Raw genomic sequence first — 27,224 nt, 5'->3', positions numbered from 1 at the left:
TATCTAAGTTCTATCTGAATTTTTAGCAAGAGTTATAGAAAGACAAAAGCCTCAAAATATCACAAAGATAAGCGATGCAATGCTGGGATAGGGAAATAAAATTTCACAACTCAATTGCCAAAGAAATACCTCAAGAATCACTGTACTTGTATGCTCCAGAACAATCTTGAAACTAGGTGAGAGCACCACATCTGGTCTTTGAACACTTTCTGTACCTCCAATCAGAAGATATACTCTCACAGATGCTGAGAGAAAAGTAGATTTCTGTTTGTTTTCATTACTTCTCTCTTACACCTTTCAACACACACACACACACACACACACACACACACACACACACACACATCACATCTTCAATCTCAAGCTGGCTACCTAATGCTACTTGGAGCAAAAAATTGTGGACCATTGAATACGCCTTTATTTGCACAGCCCATGTCATGGAGACATTAAAACATCTGCCTCAATGTCCATGGTATTATGGAGTCTCTCAGTCCTTATCAGATACAAGAGTATTGGCCATATCCTGTTTGGGGGCTGCTTAGAACACAAGTGTAAAGTGTAAGCCCATAGTGGTAATGAGTTGTGTGTGTGTGTGCAAAGGTGTGAAATTCTCCTTCTGTCTATAAAACCAGGTAGAAATGCACGTGGCAGCCTGCTCTTCTTGTGAATGGCAATAAGGGTCAAATTCATTACACAAACGTTCAACTGCTAACCAGTAAATGTAAAACTAAGACAGGAATAAAACTAAGTTTCCAGGCTATTTTTTTTTCCATCATATGTCCCCCAAATCAACACAGGGTATCTGTTGACAGATTTGACTTAGACTGAACTATCTAACCTAGCTTCCCTACAATCTCTTCACTAAAAGCTACTTCTTACAAGTATTTTATTTGGAGAAACAGGCCATCTAAATTAAACTCTTCAAAAATGAACCAAAACATCTGAAAAATGTACATTCATGAATAACTTGTTACCGTGTTATTTAGCCTCTTGACTGGTTCATTTTCAACCCATAGTTAAGTCATATTGGCAACAGCTTTTCTGCTTAGTATTCAGACAGGCAGCAGCTACGCGGTGAATTCGCTCAGTTTTATATTGGCCGAATCTCCCATACATTTCCAAAGGGCAGCCTGTGCTGTTAGCATTCACTAATGAAATCACACATTACAGTCTCACTGCCACATACCGCTCCTTCAAGAAAGGATGTCACAGCTCCAGAAACAACTTGTAAGCTTCTTTTCTTTTAACAGCTGAGGCCACAGAGAAATAAGTGATGAGGGGGTGGGAGGAAGGAATATTCTAAAGCAAAAATGCAAGCTATACTTGCGATTTCTGAAAAAAAATCAATTATGACAAGCAAGTTTCTATCTATCCTTGCCTAATTATTTTTAGTACTTTAAAATAAGTTAATGAGCGAGGCTTCAATCCCAGACACACAGATCAAGAGCTGGAAGATCTGTGCTCTACACCATGAAGCCAAAGATTAGTGTCTGCCGCCGATGCGTGTAGTGTTTGCTTCTGAAATGCCCCAAGGCCAGAGAGTCTGAGAAAATATCATATTTACAGCTTTTTAAATTGTTGTTATAATGAGAATATTAAGGAAGAAAATATTGTATCAACTGAATGTGATAAATTAAAAGTTGAAATGTCATTGCCTAGAGTGGTGTTAGTTAACTCATTTGAGATTTCTGTAACAATTTTGTTAGGTGGGGTGCAGGTAGAGCAACTCCTCACCCTTTTATCCTTTCACAGAGAGGATTTAGCTCATACACCTCACTGAAATAAGTATTTATACCTGTTGGAGTCACCCTTGGGAATGCGTAGATTAGGCACCCAAAGCTGTGTCTACCAAGTGCACTCAACACAAATAAGCCTGCTAGTGCACCCATTCAAGCAAGCCCAGGCGGATATGCCTCCCCCTGCCATAAAGGGCAAGGAAATGGGGCGCCTGGGTGGCTCAGTCGGTTGAGCGTCCGACTTCGGCTCTGGCCGCGATCTTGCGGTCCGTGAGTTCGAGCCCCACGTCAGGCTCTGGGCTGATGGCTCAGAGCCTGGAGCCTGCTAACGATTCTGTGTCTCCCTCTCTCTCTGCCCCTTCCCCATTCATGCTCTGTCTCTCTCTGTCCCAAAAATAAATAAATGTTAAAAAAAATTAAAAAAAAAATAAAATAAAGGGCAAGGAAACAATTCAGTTGTAAATGTGACAGCTGACTCTCCCCTTTGGCTTCTTTGTGCCTTCAACAAGTTGTGAAACTTTGGGAAGAAAGTTGGAATAGTCACCAATATCAAAGAATCAGCAATTCTCTTTATAAAATTCTGTGTTCTCACATTTTTTTCTCACCCTCAACTCCTTTGATATCTACCACCTGGGTTCCTTATATTTGCCATTCAGCCCCAACCCTTTCTCAATGAGATAGGCAGAAACTTAAGACTGCAGAGAAAGAATATCAAGACTGTCAGTATGGCTCAATGTGAAGAGTTTTCACTTTCAGTAGACGAACCTGGGCTGGGGTATCACCAATTCTTTGATTGGCTTCATTATCAAAATTGTCTGGGCTCCTACATAGATACAGCCTCACTTATTTCAGTGAGAAAAAGAACCACAAAGAAACAGCACATGGAAAGCCTAATTCACACCAGAGGCTTTAAACCAAATGGAAGTGATATTTCTTCCCTGCATTGCACTGAAAAGGGAGAAAAGAAATTTAAAAGCCACCCCTGACATTTAGAAGCTGGCCTGACGCACAACTAGGCCTATTATGTTCTTTTTGGACCCGAACAATCTCCCAGAATACCAACCTCAGACTAGGTTCCTTGAGATCATGAGAGAGTGGGATAAAAAAGGATACTTTAATTTTGTCTAAGCACAAAAACAAGATCACCCACAAAGTAACCAAACATCTACCTCTCTAGACTAAAATAAATGACTGCACCTCCTTTGCCAATTATAGTTTATCCTTCTTCTGGCCATACAGATAGGAGTTATTCATGGAGAACATGGGTGGCTCAGTCAGTTAAGCGATTGGCTCAGGTAGTGAGATTGAGCCCTGCACTCTGCGCTGAGTGTGGATACTGCTTAGGATTCCCTCTCTCCCTCTCTCTCTGCCCCTCTTCTCTCTATCTCTCTCTCAAAACAAACAAACAAACATAAAAAAAAGAAGACTTGGGGTGCCTGGGTGGCTCAGTTGGTTGAGCATCAGATTCTTGATTTTGGCTCAAGTCATGATCTCACGGTTTGTGGGATCTAGCCCCATGACGGACTCTGCACTGACAGCTGGGAACCTGCTTGGGATTCTCTCTCTCCCTCTCTTTGCCCCTTCCCCTCTCGTGTGCTCACACGCTGTCTCAAAATAAATAAATTAACATTAAAAAATATTAAAAAATAAATAAATAAGTAAAGGCTTATGGAGATACCCACTTATAGAATTATCCGTCCCTTTTCACACAATCCAATCTAGAGAGAACCTCTAATTCCTTGAAACTTTCCCCAAGTCACTCAACCTAAGCCCCAATTCTATAGGGCTTAAAATCCCTTCCGACCCTCTCACTGGGATGTATCATGGTTCCCAATGGTGGGAGTTCTCTTTTGCTGCAACAAGGAAGGTCAGTGTGTTCAACTATATATTTGTGTCTAGTGATGTGGCAATGCTTCCCCTTCCCCCAGTTTTCAATAAGGTCTCTCCAGAGTGGAGCTGTTCCCTTTGGATGAGCGCTCAGTGGAATGGGCTTGTGCTTCCCTTCAGGAGCCCTGTGAGTACAGGGCAGAAAGGGAGCACCAGCCTGAAGGCTCTTCCTTGCGCCTCAGTATGTGGCCTGTGCTGTCCGGATCCGACCCATTTTACTTCTTGAAACAGACACCACTTACTGGCTCATCTACTGAAAATATGTGCTTTGGTTCATTTCAAATCCCAAACAAGCCTCCTTATTCCTCAGTTGCTGGCTGAAGTCTCCAAATTACTGTGCCACAATCTAATTGACTAAACATCCCTGCTGCCTGGGCCCTCCATCTTTATTCCCTCTGCCCACCATCAACCCACCTGCTCTCAGCTTTTTGTGAATGCCAGTTACATACTAGGCTACTTCCTTTTCAGATGTTAAATTCAATCTGCCAAGCAATTCCCCATAAGAAAATTTAGATCCAGAGATTAAAGTGGGTAAACCTCTATCCTACGCCATGCTTGTTAGACAAGTGTACGTATTTTCCCTCCCCCTCTCTCACACACACCCTCTCTCCCCTACACACATACTCCCAAGTTTCCCACTCCTCCACACACACTCTCTCTCTCTCTGATACACACATGCGCACACACACACACACACACACACACACACACACACACCAGGCACTGAATGGGCAACTGACTTCCCAACAGCTTGGCATTCTCTCTAGTCTTTGACTCTCCTGACACAGATAATGAAAGATGCCTGCCTGTATTCACCTGTCATTTAATCATACAACATCAGCAGAATGAAGGAGAAGGTGAGCTTTGATGTACACTCCTGTTTTAAAAATTCTTGGGTCAAAAGCTGTTAAAACAGAGAGGGGTACAGGCAGCCCTCCCTCCTGCCACACCCCAGCAGGACCCAGGCAGAAATCATTCTTGTGTCACACGGCCTTATGGTCAGAAGTTGTTATAGAAACTTCTTTTTACTGTTTGAAATCAGGACTGGGGAGGCCACTGAGTTGCAAATGCTGTAATGTTAATTGGTTTTGGTGGAAGACACAATCTCAAAGTTAATAACGCTTCTTGCAAAGGAATGTGCTTTTGGGCCCAGGGGAAAAGAGTCTCTCCCCAAAGCCTTGCCCATGTTTCTGCAGCACAATAATCCTAGGATAGAGTTATGTGACATGGGAGAGAAGATGCATGAGAGACAATAGTAAAGGACCAATTTTTTCTGGAAATCAGTGACGGTAGCTCTACCTTAGTGACAGAACAAATCTAGCACAGTCTGTGGGTAGAGAAATCATGGCTTAAGGAAGAACTACCTGAATCTGGGATTGGAAGGGGACTGATAAATTTTGGGGCTGACTCTCTCTTTCCAGGTTTCTTTTTTTTCTTTTTTTGTGAATTGATTAACTTTTATTTATTTTCTTTTTTAAATATGAAAGTTATTGTCAAATTGGTTTCCATACAACACCCAGTGCTCATCCCAACAGGTGCCCTCCTCAAAACCCATCACCCATCCTCCCCTCCCTCCCACCTCCTATCAACCCTCAGATTGTTCTCAGTTTTTAAGAGTCTCTTATGTTTTGGCTCCCTCCCTCTCTAACTTTTTTTTTCTTCCCCTCCCCCATGGTCTTCTGTTAAGTTTCTCAGGATCCACATAAGAGTGAAAACATATGGTATCTGTCTTTCTCTGTATGACTTATTTCACTTAGCATAACACTCTCCAGTTCCATCTACATTGCTACAGAAGGCCAGATTTCATTCCTTCTCATTGCCACATAGTATTCCATTATGTATATAAACTACAATTTCTTTATCCATTCATCAGTTGATGGACATTTAGGCTCTTTCCATAATTTGGTTATTGTGGAAAGTGCTGCTATAAACATTGGGGTACAAGTGCCCCTATGCATCAGCACTCCTGTATCCCTTGGGTAAATTCCTAGCAGTGCTATTGCTGGGTCATAGGGTAGGTCTATTTTTAATTTTTTGAGGAACCTCCACACTGTTTTCCAGAGCGGCTGCACCAGTTTGCATTCCCACCAACAGTGCAAGAGGGTTCCCGTTTCTCCACATCCTCTCCAGCATTTATAGTCTCCCGATTTGTTCATTTTAGCCACTCTGACTAGCGTGAGGTGGTATCTGAGTGTGGTTCTGATTTGTATTTCCCTGATGAGAAGTGACATTGAGCATCTTTTCATGTGCCTGTTGGCCATCCAGATGTCTTCTTTCCAGGTTTCTTGAAACCAAGTTCATCTGTTGCTGGGGTGGGGGTTGAGGTGCAGCTTGCCTACAGAGGGGAGCAGTGTTGCTCAAAGAAGGACTCACCTGGAGGCTGTTAGAAATTGAAAACTCTGAGCCACAGGCTTATGAATCAGAGCCTCTAGGAAAGCACACAGGAATTTGCATTTTCACAAACGCTTCTTAAGCGTGGCCCCATTTGTCTGGAGCTTCCATCTTATTTACAAGCCAGACTCCTCTTTCTAATGGTTCAAAAGACCTAGATTCTGAATTGATCCTAGCACTGGTTCAAGCCCCACTTGAACAAATTATTTAGTTTTTCTGACCTTCGGTTTCTTAAATTGCATATCAAGAATAATACCTGTTGAACAAATGAGGCCTCCATAAGTATATGTTGAAGAAATTAAACCTTATGATGAAAGCATCTTATGAACAATGATTATTCTAATGCCGATCTTCCATGGTCTCCTTGACATTCTTTCTCTTTAGGCATGTGTCTCCTGAGGAGGCCACTTTCCCTTTTACTGAAGAGACTAATCCATTATCAGCTGTCCCACCAGTGCACTGACCTATTGGGGCATGGCAGGGGTGGCGGGGTGGGGGGTGGGATAGGGCAGAGGCAGAAAGCTGCTCTTCATAGAGATTGGTGCTTTCTCATGTCACCCTGAGCTGCCTTTGAACCATTCTGAGTCTCCACCCTTCGTGAGCTCCCTGAAGCTGCTAAGGTGACGGTGCCGCAGGTGAACAACTTCCCAGAGGCCAGCCCCACACCTGCTGGGTCCAGGCAACAACAGGGTAAATCGGGCAGCAGAAATATTGTTTGAGGTATGGTTGTGAACTGGGGTATGTCCCCATAAGATGGAAATATTAGAGTTTATTGTGTTCACGAGGCAGAAAGAGAGCCCATGAAAGGTCAGCCCTGCCCAAATCGATGGCCCACCCCCAGGTCTGACGTCTGATCCTCTCTGGTCAAGGTTCTAGGGCACCTTGTTATGTTGCACACGATGCAGATAGAGAGCCGGTTGGCCCTTCCATGTTGGTCCCTGCAGTCTGATGGTCGCTGACTTTTCCTAGCCTTCTTGTCCATCCTCTGTCCTCATCCTTCCCTAAGGTGTAGAGGACAAAATTCTGCCTGCAAGCCAAAAGACCTGGATTTTAATCCCATATTTGCTGCCAGTTACTTCTGTTACTTCGGATAATCGTTTAGCATACCTCTGGCCTCAATTTCCTTACTCAACGGAAACAGTCAAATGGGCAATTGAGGCACAAGGCAAGGAGGTGGAAACCAAGTCACCTTTAAATTTTCCCTTCCTTTCTGTTATTTAATAGTGGTGCTTCCATGAGGGTCCCCATGACAGCATTCTACCTCGGTTCACTTTCTTTTTTTTTTTTTTTTAAGTTTATTTATTTTGAGAGCGAGAGAGAGCATGGAGGAGGGCCAGAGAGAGCAAGGGAGAGAATTTCAAGCAGGCCCTGCGCTGCCAGCGCAGAGTCCGACATGGGGCTCGAACTCACGAACCCTGAGATCATGACCTGAGCTGAAACCAAAACATTTCAAATCTACTCTTCTCATTAGCTTTACCTACCCCAACTGCGGCATACGTTTCCCTGCCAAACCCCTAGACCTGACTCTGCCCTCCAAGATGAGAGATAACATATTATATGTACCCACTGCTAAGAAACGTGAATTTTACCTAGTTTGCAGGAGTAGGCATGGAACTTGGAGTCAAACAAATCCAAATAATATGAGAGTTTTGAGCAAGGTACTAGACATTTCTTATCCTCACTTTTTCAACTCTAATGTATTTAATAATACTTACCTTGCAAGGCTGGAGGGAAGATTACATGGATAAATTCATGCAAAGCACTTAGTACAGTGCCTGGTACATAATGTGGGCTCAACCAATACAGGAGCCTTCATTTTCCCAGCTGGGTGACATTGGTGCTTATTCACAGTCAGCCAACAACCAATTACATGCTGAATATTTTACTTCATCCTCCAAACAATGACTGTGATGATGAGGGAAAATGGGCAGGGCAGTTAGCACAGTATTAAACAGATGTGGAACACTTAAAATAGATGATAATGATGATCATAATCATTATCACCACCATCATCATCATCTAAATTACTGGCCTGTATAAACCTTGTCTTAATTAATTCAGCATCAATTTACTTGCAAAGACGTATTGCTCCTTAAATATTCCAACAGGTGGTCTAACTGATTTTTTTAAACTAACAAAACCTATAATTTAATAAACTTCCATGAATTAGAGAAGGACTTGACTCAAGTCGCACACCTTCTTTTTAAGAACGTGTGAATTCCGTGGGGGTGAGGTGCAAAAGCTGGTGTTTGAAAAATAAATTAAAAATAGGTCTTTAAGAAATAAAAATCTGTGTCTTTTGGCATTACTAAAATGTGGAAAATGCATCTGCAATATTTGGAACCAGGGGCCAGATTGAAAGCTACACTACCTGAGTTGAGTTGTCCTAAAAGCCACCTACACCTTCAAACACTGTTTTCTAAATGCATGTGCTCACAGTTTTGTTAGTCCAAATATTAGACGCCATAAAATATTATAGAGAAACTAGTCACATGCAGGATCTTAGAACTGTAGGATTTTAGAACTGGAAAGTGTCTTGGAAATAATCTAGTTCAAACTCCAAACTTTGCAGGTGAAAATACCTAAGGTCCAGGAAGATCTTAAAATTGCCTAGCGACTTCTTTGGTGGCAAAGGAGAGTCTCATTACATCTTTTGGTGTTAATGTAGGACTTTCTGAATGAGTACGTTTGTGCACAATAGCAAGAGGAAAAGGGCAAAAAGTCTTCATGGGCTTTATCACTTGATGAGAAAAAAGAAGCACTATGTCTTTGGGAAGTCAACTATTTCGATGACTTTCAGAGGTAAGTAAATTAACTTTGCAAGGAACTATCTAAGGACTGACAATGACCTTTTCCTATAAGCCTCACACAGAAGGCTGAAATATGTCAAATCAAATAAAAACAAAACCAGAGCTTTACACGAATACCATATGCAGGATACAGGCATTCCAATTTGTTTACAAGGAGGCCTTTCTAGTACTTCTGAGACAAACTCTGTTCATAATGGCCAGGTTCAGATATATTTGCAAATCATTTGCAAGTAATTTGCATAGTCCTAGAGAGGAAAAAAAAGTTGATTCTACCTACAGGGTCTGCATTTCTACTTTTTTAATTTTTCTTCCCCCTTTTCTTTTTTCTTTTTTAAGTTTTTTTTAATTTATTTTGAGAGAGAGAGAGAGAGAGAGAGCAAGTGGTGGGTGGGACAGAGAGAGAGAGTGGGAGAGAGAGAATCCCAACCAGGCACCTGTGCAGAGCCTGAGGTGGGATTTGATCTTCCGAACACGAGATCCTGACCTGAGCTGAAACCAAGACTGGGGTGCTTAACCAACTGAGCCACCCAGGCACCCCTTTCTTCCACCTTTTTCAGTGACACAGCTCTACTATTCCAGATATGTAAGCCAGAGCCAAGTGAAAAGTTCTGAATTAGAGCAGATGACTGAGGACAGTTTTTCAAAATTAATTCTATGGGCTGTTAATAAGTGCTATCTGAGAAAATATTAAGTGTTTGCAAAACATTGTATTAGTTCAGTTTAAACAGAATTCTTTGTTAAAATGCTTGTTAGTGACTTTTACATGCTATAAAGATTGTGAATCTTTTGAGAGACTTAAGCAGATATCTAATTTTCAGCACTTTCCTAACTTACTTGATCTTTTTTCCACAAATCCTACTTTACTAATACTGTACTATAGCATAAGTAACCAAAGAACAGTTCAACTTATAACTTGCAAAGACCTAACTGCATGAAATCCTATAAGAGAAAAAAATGAAAATCTATACCTTGAGTGGATTTTTCTTCTTGACCTCCCAAAGGCTATTCCTTACACAGTAAAAGCAGGGTATGGTTCTTGGCCAAATGCAAACCAGGCATATTAGATGGGAAAGTCTTTTCCTAAATATAGAACGAGGCAACAGAAGGTAAAGAAAGAAAGGGAAGACTCCTTTCATGCCCAATATGTAAAATTTAGAGATGAAGCTTCCTTCATTAAAGATGTAGTGATAATAAAGAATGTTGTCATTGGTTGATTCCCAGTCCCCTCCTGCCTTCCCTACCTCTAATGGGTCCTCAGGGACTTCTCAAAATCTGGGGCCTTTGTGGGGTCTAATGGGTCCTCAGGGACTTCTCAAAATCTGGGGCCTTTGTGGGGTGTAGTTGAGAACAACACATTCTTATGTGTATACACTAGAACTCTCTCATTTTTAAGGATGTAAGAGAAGTGGTAAGTTGTTATTTACCAAAACAATGAACTGTTGTAGAAGGTGGTGCTATCAAATACAGTCTGATGGGACTAGCTGGGCCTTAGGGCCACAAATGAGGAGAATAGTTTGGCATAATAATCTAGAGGAGAGTGTGGAATCTCCAAGACAATGTGTGCCTAGGGAAAGAAAAGAGATGAGAAAAAGAAAAGGAGAAGGAGGTGGAGGAGAGGGTTTAGTCATAAGACTGGAGCATGGGGTTAAAGTGATATAGACGTCATCTGGGGAAGATATCCTGGGCCAGAATATTTGTACTTATAGACAAGTCTAAAATTCAATTTAAAATTAATTGTATTATTATAATTATAAAACCAAACCTGTTGTCTCAAATCCTCAGTAAAATCTAAAAACCATTGTAGAAATTGAGCAAGAAGCAAGTTTCAGGTTCTACAGGGTCATGGAAAAGACACAGGGGACAATCAACCCATAAAGTGATATAAACCAGAAGCAGCAAGCATTCATACCATAGGAATGTAAGAAATCTAGACATTGGCAGAAATCCTAGGGAAGGCGTTATACTTGCATAGGGTATACAATGAAGAGCTGGGGATCACATTAAAATTTTAAAGAACAGGAGATCTCAGCTAATATCTGAATAACAGAAGGAAGTTACAATTCTGTATGGAGGAACGCCTCAACTCAAATAGCTTGTGGCTTTCACTGCCAAAAAATGCCAATAATTTGCCACTTGAATTGGTTTATATTCCTAATGATCAATTGGCCACATCCACCGGATGCTTTACTCATACTTTAAACTTAGCATAACCTTGACTGTAGCTTCCCCACCTCCTCCCTAAGTCTTTGTTTCCTGATTCTGTAAATGTCTGCATCACTCATTCTACTTCTCAAGAAGAAACTTTATCCCTAACTCTTTTCTCTCGTTCACACCACATAGCTAAATAGTCAAATAATTCTAATTTTTGCTGTGGGATACCATCCCCTTCTGTGTTTTCTCATTTCCTCAGTTTAGCTTGCGTTACCTTGCTGAAATAGTTCCGAGCACCTCTTCACTGTCCACTCTCTCCAATCCTCTGCCTCCACGCTACACCAATTATCTATCTAGAATGCAGATCCGGTCAAGTCACTATGCCACTAAATACAATTTTCTAGCTCCCCGTTGTTCATAAGATGAACTTCTTTCTTTAGCCTGGCTAAAGGCTTTCTTACAAGTGTGTTCCTGCCCCACTGCAAGCTTCACCTCCTGCCATTCCCTACTCTACATGCTATGCTATGAGGCCATCCATACGATTTCATCTCCTAATCTTTTCTCCTCGTCTCCTTGTCTTTTCCTACAAAGACCTTGAGCAAAATATATATGCTCTATCTCCTTACCGTAATTCAAAATATCAAGTAAAGTTTAAGATAAGGTCTGGTAAGAATTGTAGTTTCTCTTCAGACAATATTTGCTTTGTTTGATACTTTAACTGAAAAGAATAAACAATATGTACAATTCTACATATTGTATCATACCAATGGGAAAGAGCTAGAGATCTTTGGTGATTGCTTAAATTATACTTCACAAGTAAGCACCACTCTAACATGTATGGCTGGGCTTGCCAAATGGAAACCCATGCTCTGGAGAGTGACCCTTGCTTATGGTATAGCATAAAGGAATAGAATATGGTATGAGAAGCATGGAATTTGAGTCTTGGTTTCCTCCTTCATTGTCCAATTGGCCTTACGCAAAACATTTCACTTCTCTAAACCTCACTTTTTATCTACTTCCTAGGATTATTGTGCAGATCAGATGGAATTAGGTATATAAAACAAGTCCACAAGAAATAGAGAAAAAGCTTTGTAATCTGTAAAGTTCTATATAAATGTGAAAAGGAGTGCTATGAAAATACAACTGGACACGGAGTCAAAATGCATGGTGCTATGCATTGATCTGTGTCCTAGAAAAAAATACATTGAAGTCTTAATCCCCTGTACTCATAACTGAGGCTTATCTGGAAATAAGGTGTTTGCAGACATAATTAAGATGATATAATTAGGGTGGACCCTAATCCAATATGACTGGTGTCCTTATAAGAAGAGAAGAGAAAGATACATGGGGAGAACACCATGTGAAGATGGAGGCAGAGATTGGAATGGTGTATCTATAAGCCAAGACATTGGCTTGTCAACCATCACCAGAAGTTAGTGGGGAGGCATGGAAAAGATTCTCCCTCAAAGCTATCAGATGGAGTTGACCTTGCTGAAACCTTGATGTCAGATGTCTAGCCTCCGCAACTGAGAGATCGTAAGTTTCTTCTGTTTTAAGCCACCCAGTTTGTGGTATGTTGTGTGGCAGCCCTAGGATATTAATACACCTGAGTATAAATTTTAGCTCTGTCAGTTACTAGCTCTATGAATTTGGGTTAAATTCCTTAAGACTTTTTCTCGATACCTTAAGACACTTACCTTTCTGTGATCGTTTCTCTGAGGCCACTGGCCACTCCTTTGACCACAGTGCTAGCTTTGGGGGTCAGTACCACCTGAGATATAAAAAACGAGCCCTTCTTTCTTCTCTCCGTGATGGATGCCTGAAGAAACTGGATCAGTTTTTCCGGGTCTGTGGTGTTGGCCCAGGGTGCTGGCATCATCTGCCCAGGCCAGAGAAAGGGCACTTCCAGAGCCACTGGACTATGGTAGAAGACCAGCACTTGATAGTCTTTCTCCCACAGGTACTTTAGACTAACTTCCTGGGCAAAAATCGCTGGGCACATCTTGTTTCCATAGATGTCTTTCAGCATTTGGACCAGTTTTTCATGGTGATATTTCTGCATCCCATAAAAATGGTTGAAGTCCAAGAATACTACCTCCTTATGGTGATCTGTGAGGAATGCATTAATCTCCTCAAGGCCTTCATTGACTTTGGCACTGAACAAACCATGAGCAAAGTAGAGTTCATTGTCGGGGTCCCTGGGCTTGGTGGAAATTCGAAGATCAAAATAACGGATCCCAGCTCCTAGCTGACCAGTAAAGTTCATTGTTTGAGTGGCTAACCATTTCCGCATCAGCTTTTTGGCTACGGTTCCAAACACAGAGACAAAATTCTGGACGGTTTCTGGCTGTTCAGGCCCTACTGGAGAGGCTTCATCAATGTAGAAGCTGAAGGAATCATGAGATCCTAGAAGAATGACAAGGCATAATGTGGTTATAGTTCAGTCCTTTGCTCTCCCCAACTTCTTTCCCTCTTATAATGTCCATATCTCTCCCTCAAATGAACCAAGGGAAATAATAAGTAATATTTTCTCAGTTCAGTCTCATGTTTTAGGCAGGCCCTTTTTATAGCCTATACAGTACACACAGCACTTCAACAGACCAAACTGATTATAAAATGACTTAAAAATTCCTTCTGATCAGTATTTTAAATACAAATGATCACCTTCATACTTCTGTCAACAAAGAATTTAATGTATTCATTAGGATTGACTTTCCATATAGGTGGCCTAAGTGACCACTTAGAAAGTGGAATTTATGGGGATTCACTGGTTTCCAAATACTTTGTCTATGATCTTGCCCTTTCCATTCATTCGGAGTTGATTTTAATGGTAGAGAGCTTGTGTCAACGAATAAAGAAGCCCTTTTCATGGACAGATGATCAACATATGAATTGCTACCTCATACAGTCTGGAAGGCACAAGATGTCACAGGGTTAGAGTCAGGGAGAAAGAAGCAACAGGACAGAACAATGTTGATAACATTTAACATCATTCCTTACTCTTCATTTGAGCAAAGGTGAACTTGGATGAGGCCAAGTACTTTTCTCATATTGAATAAGCAGATTTTCTTATAAGTTAACAAAACTGACAGCACTTAAAAAATTAACTAATAGACTATTTTCTTCACAAATATTTCCTCTCAACAGTGAAAGCTCTCTTTGGAGTTAGCTTCCAAATTTGGAAGAATTTCTTCCTAGGAAGAACAAGGGCAACCTTTAATTATCATTTAATTATTATGTATTTAACTATTATTAATTGTTTAATGTATTATTTTATTATTATTCATTTAATTATTATTTATTACTAATTTAGTTTAATTATTTATTATTATTTTTGTCTGTTACAAATATCAAAACTCCAGAAATGCAGCAATGAACATGTGCATGATTTGCCTGTAAGTACAGAGTGCCATTTAAAATATTGTTGGATCTAATCAAGAAAAATTATTTCATTTTAATTTTTTTAATGTTTATTTATTTTTGAGAGGGAGAGAGATCACGCACATGTGCATGAGCAGGGGAGGGTGGAGAGAGGGAGACAGGATCCAAAGCTGCTCAGTGCCTACAGCATAGAGCCCAATGCAGGGCTCAAACTCACCAACCGTGAGGTCATGACCCGAGCCAAAGTTGGACTTTCAATGGACTGAGCCACACAGATGCCCCTTAATTTTATTTTTGAAAGCCTCCTGTAATTCTTGGGCATGACCTACTGAACAGGTAACATGAAATTAATATGTCCTGAATTTTTCACACGCATCACTCCCCATCTGTTACTCAGGCTTCCTTCGACCTTGTTGCCCCATTTCTGATCTAGTTCTTTTGAAAATAAAAAAGACACACCTTGTTCTACTTCTTACACTCCTCCCACCCAACACACACACACACCCACACACATACATACACACACATACTCCCTTTATATTTATCATCCATCACCTCAAGGCCTTTGCCTGATAAGCTATTTGAAGCAATTGTTTTCGGTGATGCAATATTTATCTTTGTCTATATTCCATATCTATGTCAATCTATATCTATATGTCCATGTGTACATCTATCTATGTCGAGCATTAAACAGCCCAGAGGAATAACAAGAGTATGAACTTCAGATACCTTGGTAAATTGTTAGCGAAAATATTTTGAAGAATACTTTAATGCCTTACAAATGATAACCTTTAAGATTTGGAACAGCTAACTCCCCAGAATTATTAGCTTTTTTTAAACAATGAAAGGTAACTCCAAAATACAGAAATGCCATGTTTAATTTAATCTGGAACTGTCTGATCTATTTATCTTCAGTACATGGGATAGGAAGAAAATGTTAGCACTTTCTAAATAAGCAAAACTGGCAGTCTGGATCTGTATTGGCAAATTTTAACAGGGATTGAAATTGCCGCATATCAACTTATTAGTTGCTGTTCAGCCAATTGCTATATAAATGAAAACGCTAAACAACCTGTGCTGTGGCTCAATATACAGACAGAACATGATTAAAGGAAGAAATAAAAAGGTGAGTTGAAGAAGAGCTATAATCAAATGATCTAGGATTAAAATAGGTATAAATGAAAAACTAAACTCTCAAAATAAGGGTTAATTTATAAAATTTGAAAAATTTTTAAAGTTAATTTCCAAGCATGTGAAAAGAAGGGAGATGAAAATAATTGGCTACTTCTGTAATATTGTGATAGACATATTTGGAAGCAAGCAGAAAGGGAATTTAAATATGACTAGATTTCTTTTTCCAGAAATGAGTGGTTCTTTGCTTTCAATATGACATTGGTTTCATTATTCTGTCATGTGGCTATCTGGCAAATTAGAAAAAAAAAAAAAAAGCCTAGAAAAAGTCACCAATTTTGAAAATCGTATAAAAGGACATTAGTCTCTAGATTAAATTATTTGTTGACATTTCAGGACAATATGTTAGGAGATCAAAATAAGGGAATGTTAGGAATAAAAATTAAAAACAGCTAACAGTCAGAAGAAACCCCCACCATTTTTTGTCCTAAGCTAGGTGATTCTGAGGTCCATGTACAGCATTTGGTGCAGAGGCAAACATCACTTGGAGAGAATTAAATCATCAATCAATAAAAAACACTGTCTTTGCACTGGGGGAGAGAATACACAATCTAACGTTGGCCAAAAAAGGACTATCTTCATGGCTTTTGATTTCATTTGGAATAGTACTTCCTCCCCAATTTTAACATTTTCACTAACCCATTAAGTTTTTTATTTGTTTGAACTTAAAACAAAAATACAATGGTATTTTATGACCTTTCAGTAACAGAGGAAAAGTCTGGCTGAGCCCTCATTCTTTAAAAACCAGAGAGCCCTGCCCACAAGCAAGACAGTGCTTTTTATTTCTTTGTTCTTGGCTACATCCACAACTTTTCTGCCTTATCTGCTCTAATATTTTGCTGCTACACTGGCTCAGTATTTCTGGGCTCCTCACCTCTTATCTTTTTCTTGTCTACAGACCCAGACTCATACCTTGGACCTGATACTTAATGTTGCTCCCCTGATTCTGAACTTAGCCTCTGAATTTTGGGTCTGATTTGCATTCTCTAGTCAGAGAAGACCTGGCCACTCCCATTATGAACCCACACCAATCAAATTCATTTGCTCTGGCTCTGAAGAAATGAACTGATTAGAAGAGGTCTTTTTTTGCCCCCCCTTCATTTCTTTGAAACAATCACTTTTACTAGTTCCTCCTCAGTCTGCCACATCATCCCTTCATTTAGGCAGTAGGTATCCTTCTAAAATTGACCCCCCAAATCCCTGACCTCCTGGCATTCATCCTTGCCCCCTGACCCCCCAGTATGGGCCTAATCTAGTGACTTGCTTCTGATGAATTAAATAACACAAATATGATGGGATACCACTTCTGAGATTAGGTTACAAACACTGTGACTTCCATCATGTTACTTTCTCTCATGCTGAATTTGATGAAGCAAACTGTCATGTTGGAAAGGTCCAGGTGATAAAGAACTGGGAATGGCCTCCAGCCAATAGCAAGCTAGGAAATAGGGCCTTGATTTGAACAGCCCTCAAGGATTTGAATCCTGAATCTGAAGCCACAGAGTATGACTGGAAGCACACCCTGCCCCGGAGGGATGTTGATTTGTAGCCTTGAGAGAGACCCGAAGCAGAGAATCCAGTTAAGCCTTGCCTGGATTCCTGACCCATAGAAACTGTGTGTTGTTTTAAGTGATTAAGTTTTGGGATAATTTATTACATAGCAACAGTTAACAAATACAGGCTGTGACAACTCTTTTGTGTTGATGAGAGGATTTGAGGTCTAAAGACTCAACTGCCCAATATAAGAACTTGGAATTTTACTACACTTGTGGTAAGCATAGCATAATATATGGAGTTGAATTACTATGTTGTAACACCTGACACCAATGTAACATCGTGTGTCAACCATACTTAAACTAAATAGACAAGTCAAAATTTTAATGAAGAAAAATTAATTAAAAATGTTCATGGGCAAGGTGCCTGGGTGGTTCAGTTGGTTAAGCATCCGACTTTGGCTCAGGTCATAATCTCATGGTTTACAAGTTTGAGCCTCGCACCCAGCTCTGTGCTGACAGCTCAGAGCCTGGAGCCTGCTTCAGATTCTGTGTCTCCCTCTCTCTCTGCCCCTTCCCCGTTTGCACTTTGTCTGTCTGTCTCTCTCTCTCTCAAAAATAAATATTAAAAAAAATTTTAATGTTCATGTGCAACTTTCTATGCATAAAAACTATAAGGTAAGAGGAAGAATGAAAGAAAGTTGGCTTAAAAGGTCTTCTTGAATCCACAACTGGAGTAATGTCATTCTGCATACTGTGGTGGATGATCTTAGATGTCATCTGGTCTAACCAACTAGCATGCATCACCCATTTTATTAACTCAACAATGTAAAGAATATGTATGATAATCTCATTTTATGGTCTCTGATAGCACTGGACTTAGCTGCTCATTCTATTGGGTGCTGTAGTAGGAAAAATTCTAGAATGGCCCCCAAAACCTCCACCCTGTGAGTACAGATGCCCTGTGTAATCCTCTCCCCTTGAATGTGGTGAATATGACGGGATATCATTCTCGTGATTATGTTCCAGGATACGGAAAGGAAGTTTTTTCCCCCATTTGTAATTAAGGTCTCTAACTGGTTGGCTTTGAGCTAACCAAAGAGAGAGTATTCTGGGTGGGCCTGACCTAAGCAGGTAAGCCATAAAACGTGACAACAAGCAGCAACAGGTTTTCTCCTGTCAATTTTAAGTAAAATGCAATGTTGCAGAGAGGGCAACATGGCAGTTGAAGGGATTAATACCAAAGTGCTATGAGACTTTCTTTAATTTGAAAACATCTGAACAATCAGCAGCCACAAAAAGAAACATTTATCTAAACTTAAGCAGAGCTTCTGAAAATACAGCTGCCATTGACCTCTCCCCCAGGGACTTTCTTGACTGGGAAGACTGTGTAAATTCAGCTGGTCATTAGAAAAAAAAAAAACCAATATAACCTTCCATACCCTCTCACTGAAGCCCTACCTGCCTCCCTTTGACTAACTTTAATATACAAGCCTTTCCTTTCTGGTTATTCAGTAAGTCACTCATCACTGAGTGATCCCACATGTACACTGTGGACACATAGATAAACCTTGTCTTCTCTCCTATTAATCTATCATCAATTACTTTACAGACTGCCAATCACAGGACCCAAACTGGGAGAGGAAAAAAGTTTTCCTCCCAACCCCTTACATAGTGGGCAGCCTCTAGGAGCTTGAGGACCACAGTCCCACAACTCAAGGAACTAGATTCTGCCAACAAGCAGCAAGCTTGCAAGAGGAGCCTCGGCCTCAGGTGATGAGACTACAGCCTTGGCCAACACTTTGATTTGCAGTCTGGTCTTCAGATTAAAGTAAATCAGGTAATGAAGGCAGCACTAAAGTGGGGGTTGGGTGACTAGTTTCAAATTCAAGCTCAATCGCTAACTCACAAGTTGACACTGGAGGATCATCAGACTGTTTACCATTCTGGCTTTGGGTTTACCAGTTTGCTCAACTAAAACATTCTCCACACTTACTTCACAGGGTTCTTACAAAGAACAAATGAAACCATGTTTGCAAAAGTCCCATAAAAGGACTATAAAACTTAAATTACTGTTGTTCTCTTGCAGTGGTATACCTAGTCACAAAACAGATACGCTTGTGACTAAAGAAACACTACCTAGGTGAATACACGTCGGGATGGCAGTGCACACTCACATGGGAGATGATTTAAATTGTAGGATTTAGGTTTGTAAATACTTTTCTGAAAACAAGATTCTTATCCGCCATTTGTCTAAGGTTTTAGCAAATATTGAACGATCAAATGTACCCCGTGTCTTGTGGCTTTGAACAGCAACTGAATAGTGACATCCTGCCATGTACTTACACTAAATAGTAACCTTCTTTCATTCAGTATCTTTCCAGTATTATCTATACAAGTTCTTTGGGATGAACTTCTATTGGTCTCTTGATTTGGCCACAGTTCCATTTCAAATTCTACAAAATCATGGGGTTAATAAACATCAAAGAGAATGTATCAAGTCAATTTCATCTGTGAACCTTCAGAACAAAAGGCCCAGTAGGCTAAGGTTTGACGTGCCCATGAGTGTACAATTCCAATATCTATAGCCTGACCTTAGAATTCAGGCTCTGACTCCATCAAAATGACAACTGCTCCTCTCCTTGCTCTGCAGAGCACTGAGCTTGCAAATTTATGTATGGCATACCAGGCTTCCCTCTCCCTATTTTATTCCTGTTGTTTGGCACAGGGCTGAGGTTTTCAAGACTCCTGCTGTCTGGTAACAGGCTTCCTGCATATTTGATACCTTGATACCTTTTATGATAATAGGACCAACACCACAGGAATGGGGAAGCATATGTACCTTTTACCTGGGAACCAAAAGAAGACTGCTGGGTGAGGAACTGAAAAGGTAGATTTTGTTTCTGAGTCCTCATTCTAGGGTAGGGATGAGCAGGTGGCACAATCTCCACTTTCCATTGGAAGAGATGGTGTGAAGTTTACCCGCTTGTCTTCCTTTTATGAAATTCTTAATCCTAGTCTTCTTTTATGACCCACAAGTATTCCCTTCTGTACAGCGAAGAATTATTTCCATTCATGGTGGTCTTCCTGTCTCCTGAGTGCACAGTCCCTCTGGTCTGCACCCACCCTTTCATCAACTAGTAATTGTTATTAGATGTTGTTACTAACACTCGTCATGTTCATTAAGTATTTTCTCTTTGTTTCTGACTCTCCACCCACAAACCTTCCTTCCTATATACACATATATATGCACACACTATAAGCAGATTGCAAGCTTCCTAAAAAAAAAAAAAAACAAAACCAAAAAACCCATGCCTTATAAGTCCACGTCCACTACTGCACCTGGTTTTATTAATATAAACCTATTTTAGGCCAATGGGTCCAAATAAAATTTATACAGGATATGCTGCAAAGGTGAAATAATTGCTTCTAATAATCATTTGTTACAGATTAGGCAATTTTTCTTTACCACTTCCTCTCGAATTTCTCAGGAAATTAGTCTACACAGCCCGGTTCTCTTTCCCTGACTTTGGTTCCATCTTTCATCCACTGTAGTCAGACCATCACTGTTGCAACTCATATCCATCCTCTGTGAAATATCACTGATGACCACTAAAGAAAACCCACGAGCCACTTCTGTGATCTCATTCCTAAGCCCTCACACAGAACGTGGCAGGCATTTAGCTCATGTCGTTGATTAAGCAGATGAATGAATCCTTCTCAGCCTTTCTGGAACATTTGATACTGCTATGCTCCCTCTTTGAAATATTTTCCTCCTTTGGCTTTTGGGACATAGCTCTTTACTAGTCTTTCTACACCCTCTGTGATTGCTGTTTCTCAGTCTCCTTCACCACCTCTTCTTGTTCTTCCAGCTCCTAAATGAGGGTGTTATTCAGAGCTCTATTCGAGACTTCAAGTGGCTCCATTCTTTTTCCTTGCTTGATCTCCTCTACCTCGTTGGCCTCATGCCTTTAACAGATGCACCATGAATTAACACCATCTAATCTGACCTGCATTCCAGACCCCCTGTCTGCCTACCAGGCAACTAAATTTCATCAGTCTGTGGGAACCTTACACTTAAAATGTCCCAGGTGAACCTTAGCATCTTCCTCTTCCAAAATCCTCCTTTTCATGTGCTGCCTAACATACTTGATTACCTTATGATTCTTCTATCTCATTCTTGGCTTCATCTTCAATTCTTACCTGCCTCTCAAACCCCACATTCAATTGGTCTTAAAGTCCCATTGTATTGACCTTCAAATCCTCTCTCAGATATGCCCTCTTCTTTTCTGTTCCACTGCCAGGGGCCTGGTTTCCTGTTGGGACCACTGAAATCGCTTTCAGGTACTATTTCCTTCATCCCAGTTGCCGCCATTCTACCCTTCTCAAAGGTTTTACCCTGTCTTGGCCTCTAGAATGGATTTAACCTTAGAAAGAAGATATAATTGATTTCCAGCTAAATACCCTGGCATTCATCAACAAGTCCCTTTTGCTTTCTGCCCCATTTTTCATTAACAGGAATTTTGACTCGGTAACATATCTAGTACCCAACTCTTCTGGGGGAATTATTTGCTCTTATAAGCCCCTACCACCCCTGGGAGACTGAAATCCCATCATTATATACTAGAATGGTAACTAAACCTGGTTATCTGCTGAGTCTGTCCACCTGTCGGTATTCCTTTAATACCCTTCAATGCTGTCTCCAGGGTACTAATTAGACAGCTCCATCCACTGTAACCTTGTACTAAATCACTAAACACAACCCTGTGTGTGGACTCTGGCTTTGAGAGGCTGCAAACCTGACTGATGGTATATGGAACTCTAACATCAGCACATGATCCTCTCTGCAGGTGGATCTGTACTGCCCCATCACTGGTAGTACTTAAATAAAATCCACTCTTGGCTTCTAACTGTAATGGAGGAGAGAAAATGCACAGATTATGGAAATAATATTAATTCTTAAGTCACTTTTACTTGGTTTGGAAGTCAATCAGTCCTCTCCATTGTAAATACATGATGCTCAATCTGACAGAAAAAAAAAAAACTTTAAAATTAATTAGTTGGTTCTTACTTGACAACGTATCATTAATCTCACTAATTTTTGTTTGCCCCATTAATTAAACTGATGAGTTATTGGGATTTGTTTTAGAGACAAAGACCAAACCTTGAAGAATAGGGATCACTCCTTACTCCTGGCACACAATCTTGCCTCAGCCCTACAGCACATGATCAGGTCTTTGTGCACAATACAAGAGATTTTTCATCATCAGATAATGTACAATATGTATCAGAAACCAGAACACTTTAGGATTGAATGGATAATTAAAAACTACACACCTGTAATGCATATATTTTACTTGACATAATAAATGTATAGAAAAAACATTTTCAAGTAATAAACCTGACATATCTTGCAGAACACTGAGATGAATCTTTTTGTAAAGGAATAATCAAAATAGTCGTGCTGTGATTTCTCTTTGGCTAAATCTGTATCTTTCATACTGTGTAACGCCTTCTTCCCCAGCACACCTCAGAGATAGTAAGCTGAAGTAAAAGAGGCTGGTTTCCTTACTTAAGTCTTTTGATCCAGGATCCCAGATGCCAAATTTGAGAAGCCCTATTACATTGATGCTTCCCAGGAGTACAGAAGCTCAATATTCATCACAATATCTTTAGAATTACTGGGCTGTTTCCTTAAACCAATAGATGAGCCGACAGTGAATAGTTTAAGAGCAGTGATGTTCCAGGCAAGGGGCAGAAAAAGCAGCTTGTTCTAATTGCCACCCTTGGTGAAACTGTTGAACCTTCTTTTATAGGAATTTCTTTTTAAGGACTATCAATAGGGATGCCAGAGAAAATAATTAAAAGAGACCCCAAGAAATAGAGAAGTTTGAAATTACTGTCTAAGCCAGCTCAACAATGCGTTCTCTCTTTCCACGGCATCTATCTCGGCCCTTCTTCTCAGCAGAGTCCAATGGAATCGTGAGTGGAGGTTTTGCCACGTATATTGTGCTGTTAAGCCAACACTGGCAGCATTATGACCTTCTAAGCCCAGCAACACAGCATCAGTGAGAGCAGTTTCCAAAAAGGGAAGGTCCTGAGACCAGGAAGAATCTATATCGTAAATATAAAGTCTTAAGAAAAAAATCAGTAGATCAGCAGTATTTGTCAGGTAATTCAAAAGAGCAATAGACCCATCTGCTTTTTTAAGCACCCCTGGTACTTAGCCAGTGGTGATTTTGACCCAGGAGATATTTGACATCATGCGGAAATACTTTGCATTGTTACAGCTGAAGGGGACCGCTACTGGCATCTAATGGGCAGAAGACCAGGAATGCTGCTATCCATCCTACAACTACATCCACCAACTGCCCTCACCACAAAGAATCAACCAGCCCAAAATGCCCGTAATAACAAGACTGAGAAAGCCTACCCTAGTGGAAACCATACAGGCAGAGCGATTTCCAGAGGTAGAAACCAAACACTCTGAATTTCCCTGCTTCATCTGTAATATACACATTTCCCCACACCTATAACACATCTCTCATACACTTATTGTGCCATTCTATTTTGAAGCTGTCTAAATACGTACCGCAACTAAAAACTGCCACACATGAGGCATTGCTTTTGAGTTTATTTAAAGCCCAACAGAATATGTGGCTTTGGCATTTATTTCTACTAATCTCTTGATTTTTTACTTCAACATTTCGTTCAACTGTTCTAACAAGTTCTCAAGGTAACCAGTAGCCCTTTTAGGATAAAATTAAACCCATGCGGACAGGTACATTTTATTCGTTGTCTTCATCACCACTCCAGAAGCCTCTGTGTGGCATGAATGTTATGAGGACAAGATTTGTCTAGTTCTTCTTTAATGTATTAAATAAATCAAACACCTATTCTGTGCAAGGCAGTATGAAAGTTCTATGCATGGCTGTGAAGAGGTGAGGTGGAGGGCTGGAGAGATTAAAATAATTAGCATTTACTAAGTCAAAAAAGGGAAGGTGGGTTCCCTCTGTTTCTTATGCTTTATCTTCTGCTCTATCAGGCCAAGCATTTGGTCGACATTTATTGAGTATCTATTATATGCCATGCATTGGGTCAAGGATATGGAAATAAAACAGATGCAAGACTCATCTAGGTTCTGTCCTTGTGGAGTTCAGATCATAGTGGGGAGAAATAAGCAAGAAAAGCCACCATTATCATAAAGTATGAAAGATGCTATGATAAGCTACATATGATACCTTTTGATAAAAGAGTAGTTCAGTCCTGAGCTCAACAGGATCTTTCAGAATAATTACTAATCAATGTGAAAGGGTGAGAACAAAACCCCAAACACATGAAACTTTTTCAGTGTTAATATGCATAGGGATCACTCAAGTATCTTGTTAAAATCTGATTATGTTGGTCTGGGAAGGGGCATGAGCTTCTGCATTTCTTTTTTTTTTTTTTTTTTTTGATGTTTATTTATTTTTGAGGGAGAGAGAGAGAGAGAGAGGGAGAAAGAGAGAATCCTAAGCAGGCTCCGCACTATCTGCGCGGAGCCCAATGCAGGACTTGAACCCACAAACAGTGAGATCATGACCTGAGCCGAAGTCAAGAGTCGGACGCTTAGCCGACTGAGACACCCAGGCGGCCCCGAGATTCTGCATTTCTAACAAGCTCCCAGGTATTATCAATGTTGTTTCAAGGACCACACTTTGAATAGCAAGGTACTAAGATAATACTGGCCTCATCTTCTCTGCAACTACTGTTATACTGCCTTCTCTCCCCATTGTTCTGTGCATCCCTATTCCTCAGTTCCCTTATCTGCACATGCGCACACGCGCACACACACACACACACACACACACACACACACACACACACTGATGCATATACTTTTGCTTGTGTGCAGTTTGGGAAGATGTTATAATGCTTGTGTTTTGGATTATTGATTGAATACTTTGCTGTGTCACAAGGAAGAAAATCTTATCTGATCTTTTTATTTATCAATAAAATATTCATATTGGTAATTTTTATAATAAAATATGTTTTTGATAAATTTTCTGAAGTCATTTGCTCATTACTACTCATATGAACACTGCCAATCAATCTGCACATCTCAAGTAATAACCAAACACAAGTCCCAGCTATAAGAAAAGGCAGGAGCAAATCAGAGCACAGGTAAGCCTCGTTGCTCTTATCCTTGAGGCCACCAAGCTGCAATTTCTTCAGATGTCTGTATTTCCAGATTCATCATGGCCACTCTGCCAGATGCCATGATTCAGGGAAAAGAATCAATCAAGGATGACTAAATAAGAAAGATGGGAGATGGTGTCCATGAAAGAAATGTGGCAAAGATTCGGAAGAAAAATGGCATAGTTTGTCAATAATTTTGGCCTTAGTTATTTTAGCAGAGCCTGGAGGGAAACTCAGAAGGGACTTATCTGTTGGCAAATAATCTGGGAGAGAACCAGAAAAAAAAATCATGCTCCTTTTGGCGATCTGCTCTGCCTTGACTTCTAAAGGGCCTGGACAGCTCAAGAAGGACCAGACATTCTGAACCGGGGAGAGACATGCTTTATTTAAGAGGCAACAAGAAAACCTGTTTTGCAGAGCAGACTGTGTGGTTCTTTCCACATTCACTGGCCCCAAAGATGCACCATGAAGTCGAAGGAGATTAGACTCCCAGGAGCCTTTGGTAGAATGTAGCCCCGGGTCTCATGGCCACTCAAGATGGGTCCCTCTCCCTCTGCTGGCTGGACTCCAGCTACACCAGGATTCTTTCTGCTTATTGAATACACTAAGTTCATTCCAGCCTAGCCCTTGTTCTCTCTATTCTCACTGCTTGCAATACTCTGCCCCTAGTTGTTTTCAGGGCTGGCAACTTTTTGTTTAAGTCTCAGCTCAACTGCCATCTTTTTAAGTAAACCTCCTGCATGTAAAGTGAGTGTAACTCATCCAACCCTTCCCTACTGCCTGTCAGTCTCTGTCACATGATCACCTTTTATTTTCTTCACAGTATTTATCACTAGTTTCAAGTCGCACTTCATTTAATTGCTTGTTTGCTTCCTGTCTATCTCCCCTCACTAGAATTTAATTCCATGAGAATGAGATTCTAATCTGTCTTTTTCACTACTATATACCCATTAAAAGGCATGGCTATGGGCACATAAAAGATATTCAATAAATATTTGTTGTATGAAATAATGTCTTTCCATCTCTCTAAACCTCAATATCCTAATCTGCAAATGGGACTGATAATGCTATCTACCTATAAAGTTTAAGTAAATGATAAGCACTAAACATTGATTATAGAAAATACTCAATAGGTACTAGCTTTTATTATCAATATTAACTATTATTTCCGCATTAATTCTGAGCACAAACTACCTAGCACACAGTGTAGATTCTCACCAAGCATAGACCGAATAAATGAATGAATGAGAATTGCACCAAAAGGTTATAAACACTATAGCTGTCATAAATTTGTAGAACCACTCAGTGAAAATATTGCCACTACATCTAGGGGTGCAGTGGAGAGAAAATTATGTCTTAAAGTCCTCTCTCTTTTCGATTCCCTGGACCACGGGTGTCCTTTCCCGCACTGGATGCAGCAATGCCAAAGCCTGCCATCACAGGAAGGCTCTGCTCCTTACACACATGCCATTCCAGATTCTTACAAGTGTAAGTTTTCCTCCTGATATCCAGAGCCACGACCCTTAGCTTCCCTTCAACCCAGATCGCCTGTAGGGGCTCGAGAGTAGGAAAGCTTACTCCATGACCACCTCTTCCCCCCAGGAGTTTTATACTTGGGACAGGTACCCAAATCTGAGCAGCCACTGAAGCAGGAACTAAGGAAATTCAGTCAGACTCTGCTAACATGCATCGAAAGGGCAAAGAAGTTGGGAAGGGAGATGTGGTCACCAGACGCGCAGCCCGGCATTCCCCACTCCTCTTTAGGAGCTAGTTGTTTAAGATGCTGATGTGTTCCTAACGCCACCTGCTCCACTGGTTTCTCCACTAGAACTTCCCTATACTGACAGATCCCAAAGCTTGGGGCAGCCCTCTATGTCTGTAGGCACAGGAGCAGGTCTGGTTACGTGGGCAGACATAATGAATGACCTGGGGAAAGGGAGGGGACAGATTACATAAGACCGAAACCCTATCATTGAAACCAACTATTCTGAATGAAATGAATCTCT

General features: G+C 40.5%; 1 protein-coding gene across 17 annotated transcripts in view; it reads right to left on the bottom strand.

The window, feature by feature from the left end:
• PLCXD3 (phosphatidylinositol specific phospholipase C X domain containing 3) overlaps positions 1-27,224 on the bottom strand; it is a 219,053-nt gene that overhangs the window by 36,953 nt on the left and 154,876 nt on the right. For 10 of the 17 annotated variants that reach the window (XM_042995704.1, XM_042995715.1, XM_042995722.1 and 7 more), the window contains 2 exons: positions 12,673-13,381; positions 9,793-9,904 (listed from right to left, as the gene is read on the bottom strand). In XM_042995704.1, the coding sequence (XP_042851638.1) occupies positions 9,793-9,904; positions 12,673-13,381 (821 nt within the window). Of the gene's footprint in view, positions 1-6,763; positions 7,042-7,729; positions 7,920-9,792; positions 9,905-12,672; positions 13,382-27,224 lie in introns of those variants that run through there. The other 7 variants (XR_006221028.1, XM_042995726.1, XR_006221020.1 and 4 more) reach the window with 6 other exon arrangements.

The sequence above is a fragment of the Panthera tigris genome, chromosome A1 (assembly GCF_018350195.1).
Source record: "Panthera tigris isolate Pti1 chromosome A1, P.tigris_Pti1_mat1.1, whole genome shotgun sequence".
In the NCBI taxonomy this organism is placed as follows: Eukaryota; Metazoa; Chordata; class Mammalia; order Carnivora; family Felidae; genus Panthera; species Panthera tigris.
Note: the sequence above shows the minus strand (reverse complement) of the source record. Positions and strands in the feature narration are given on the sequence as shown.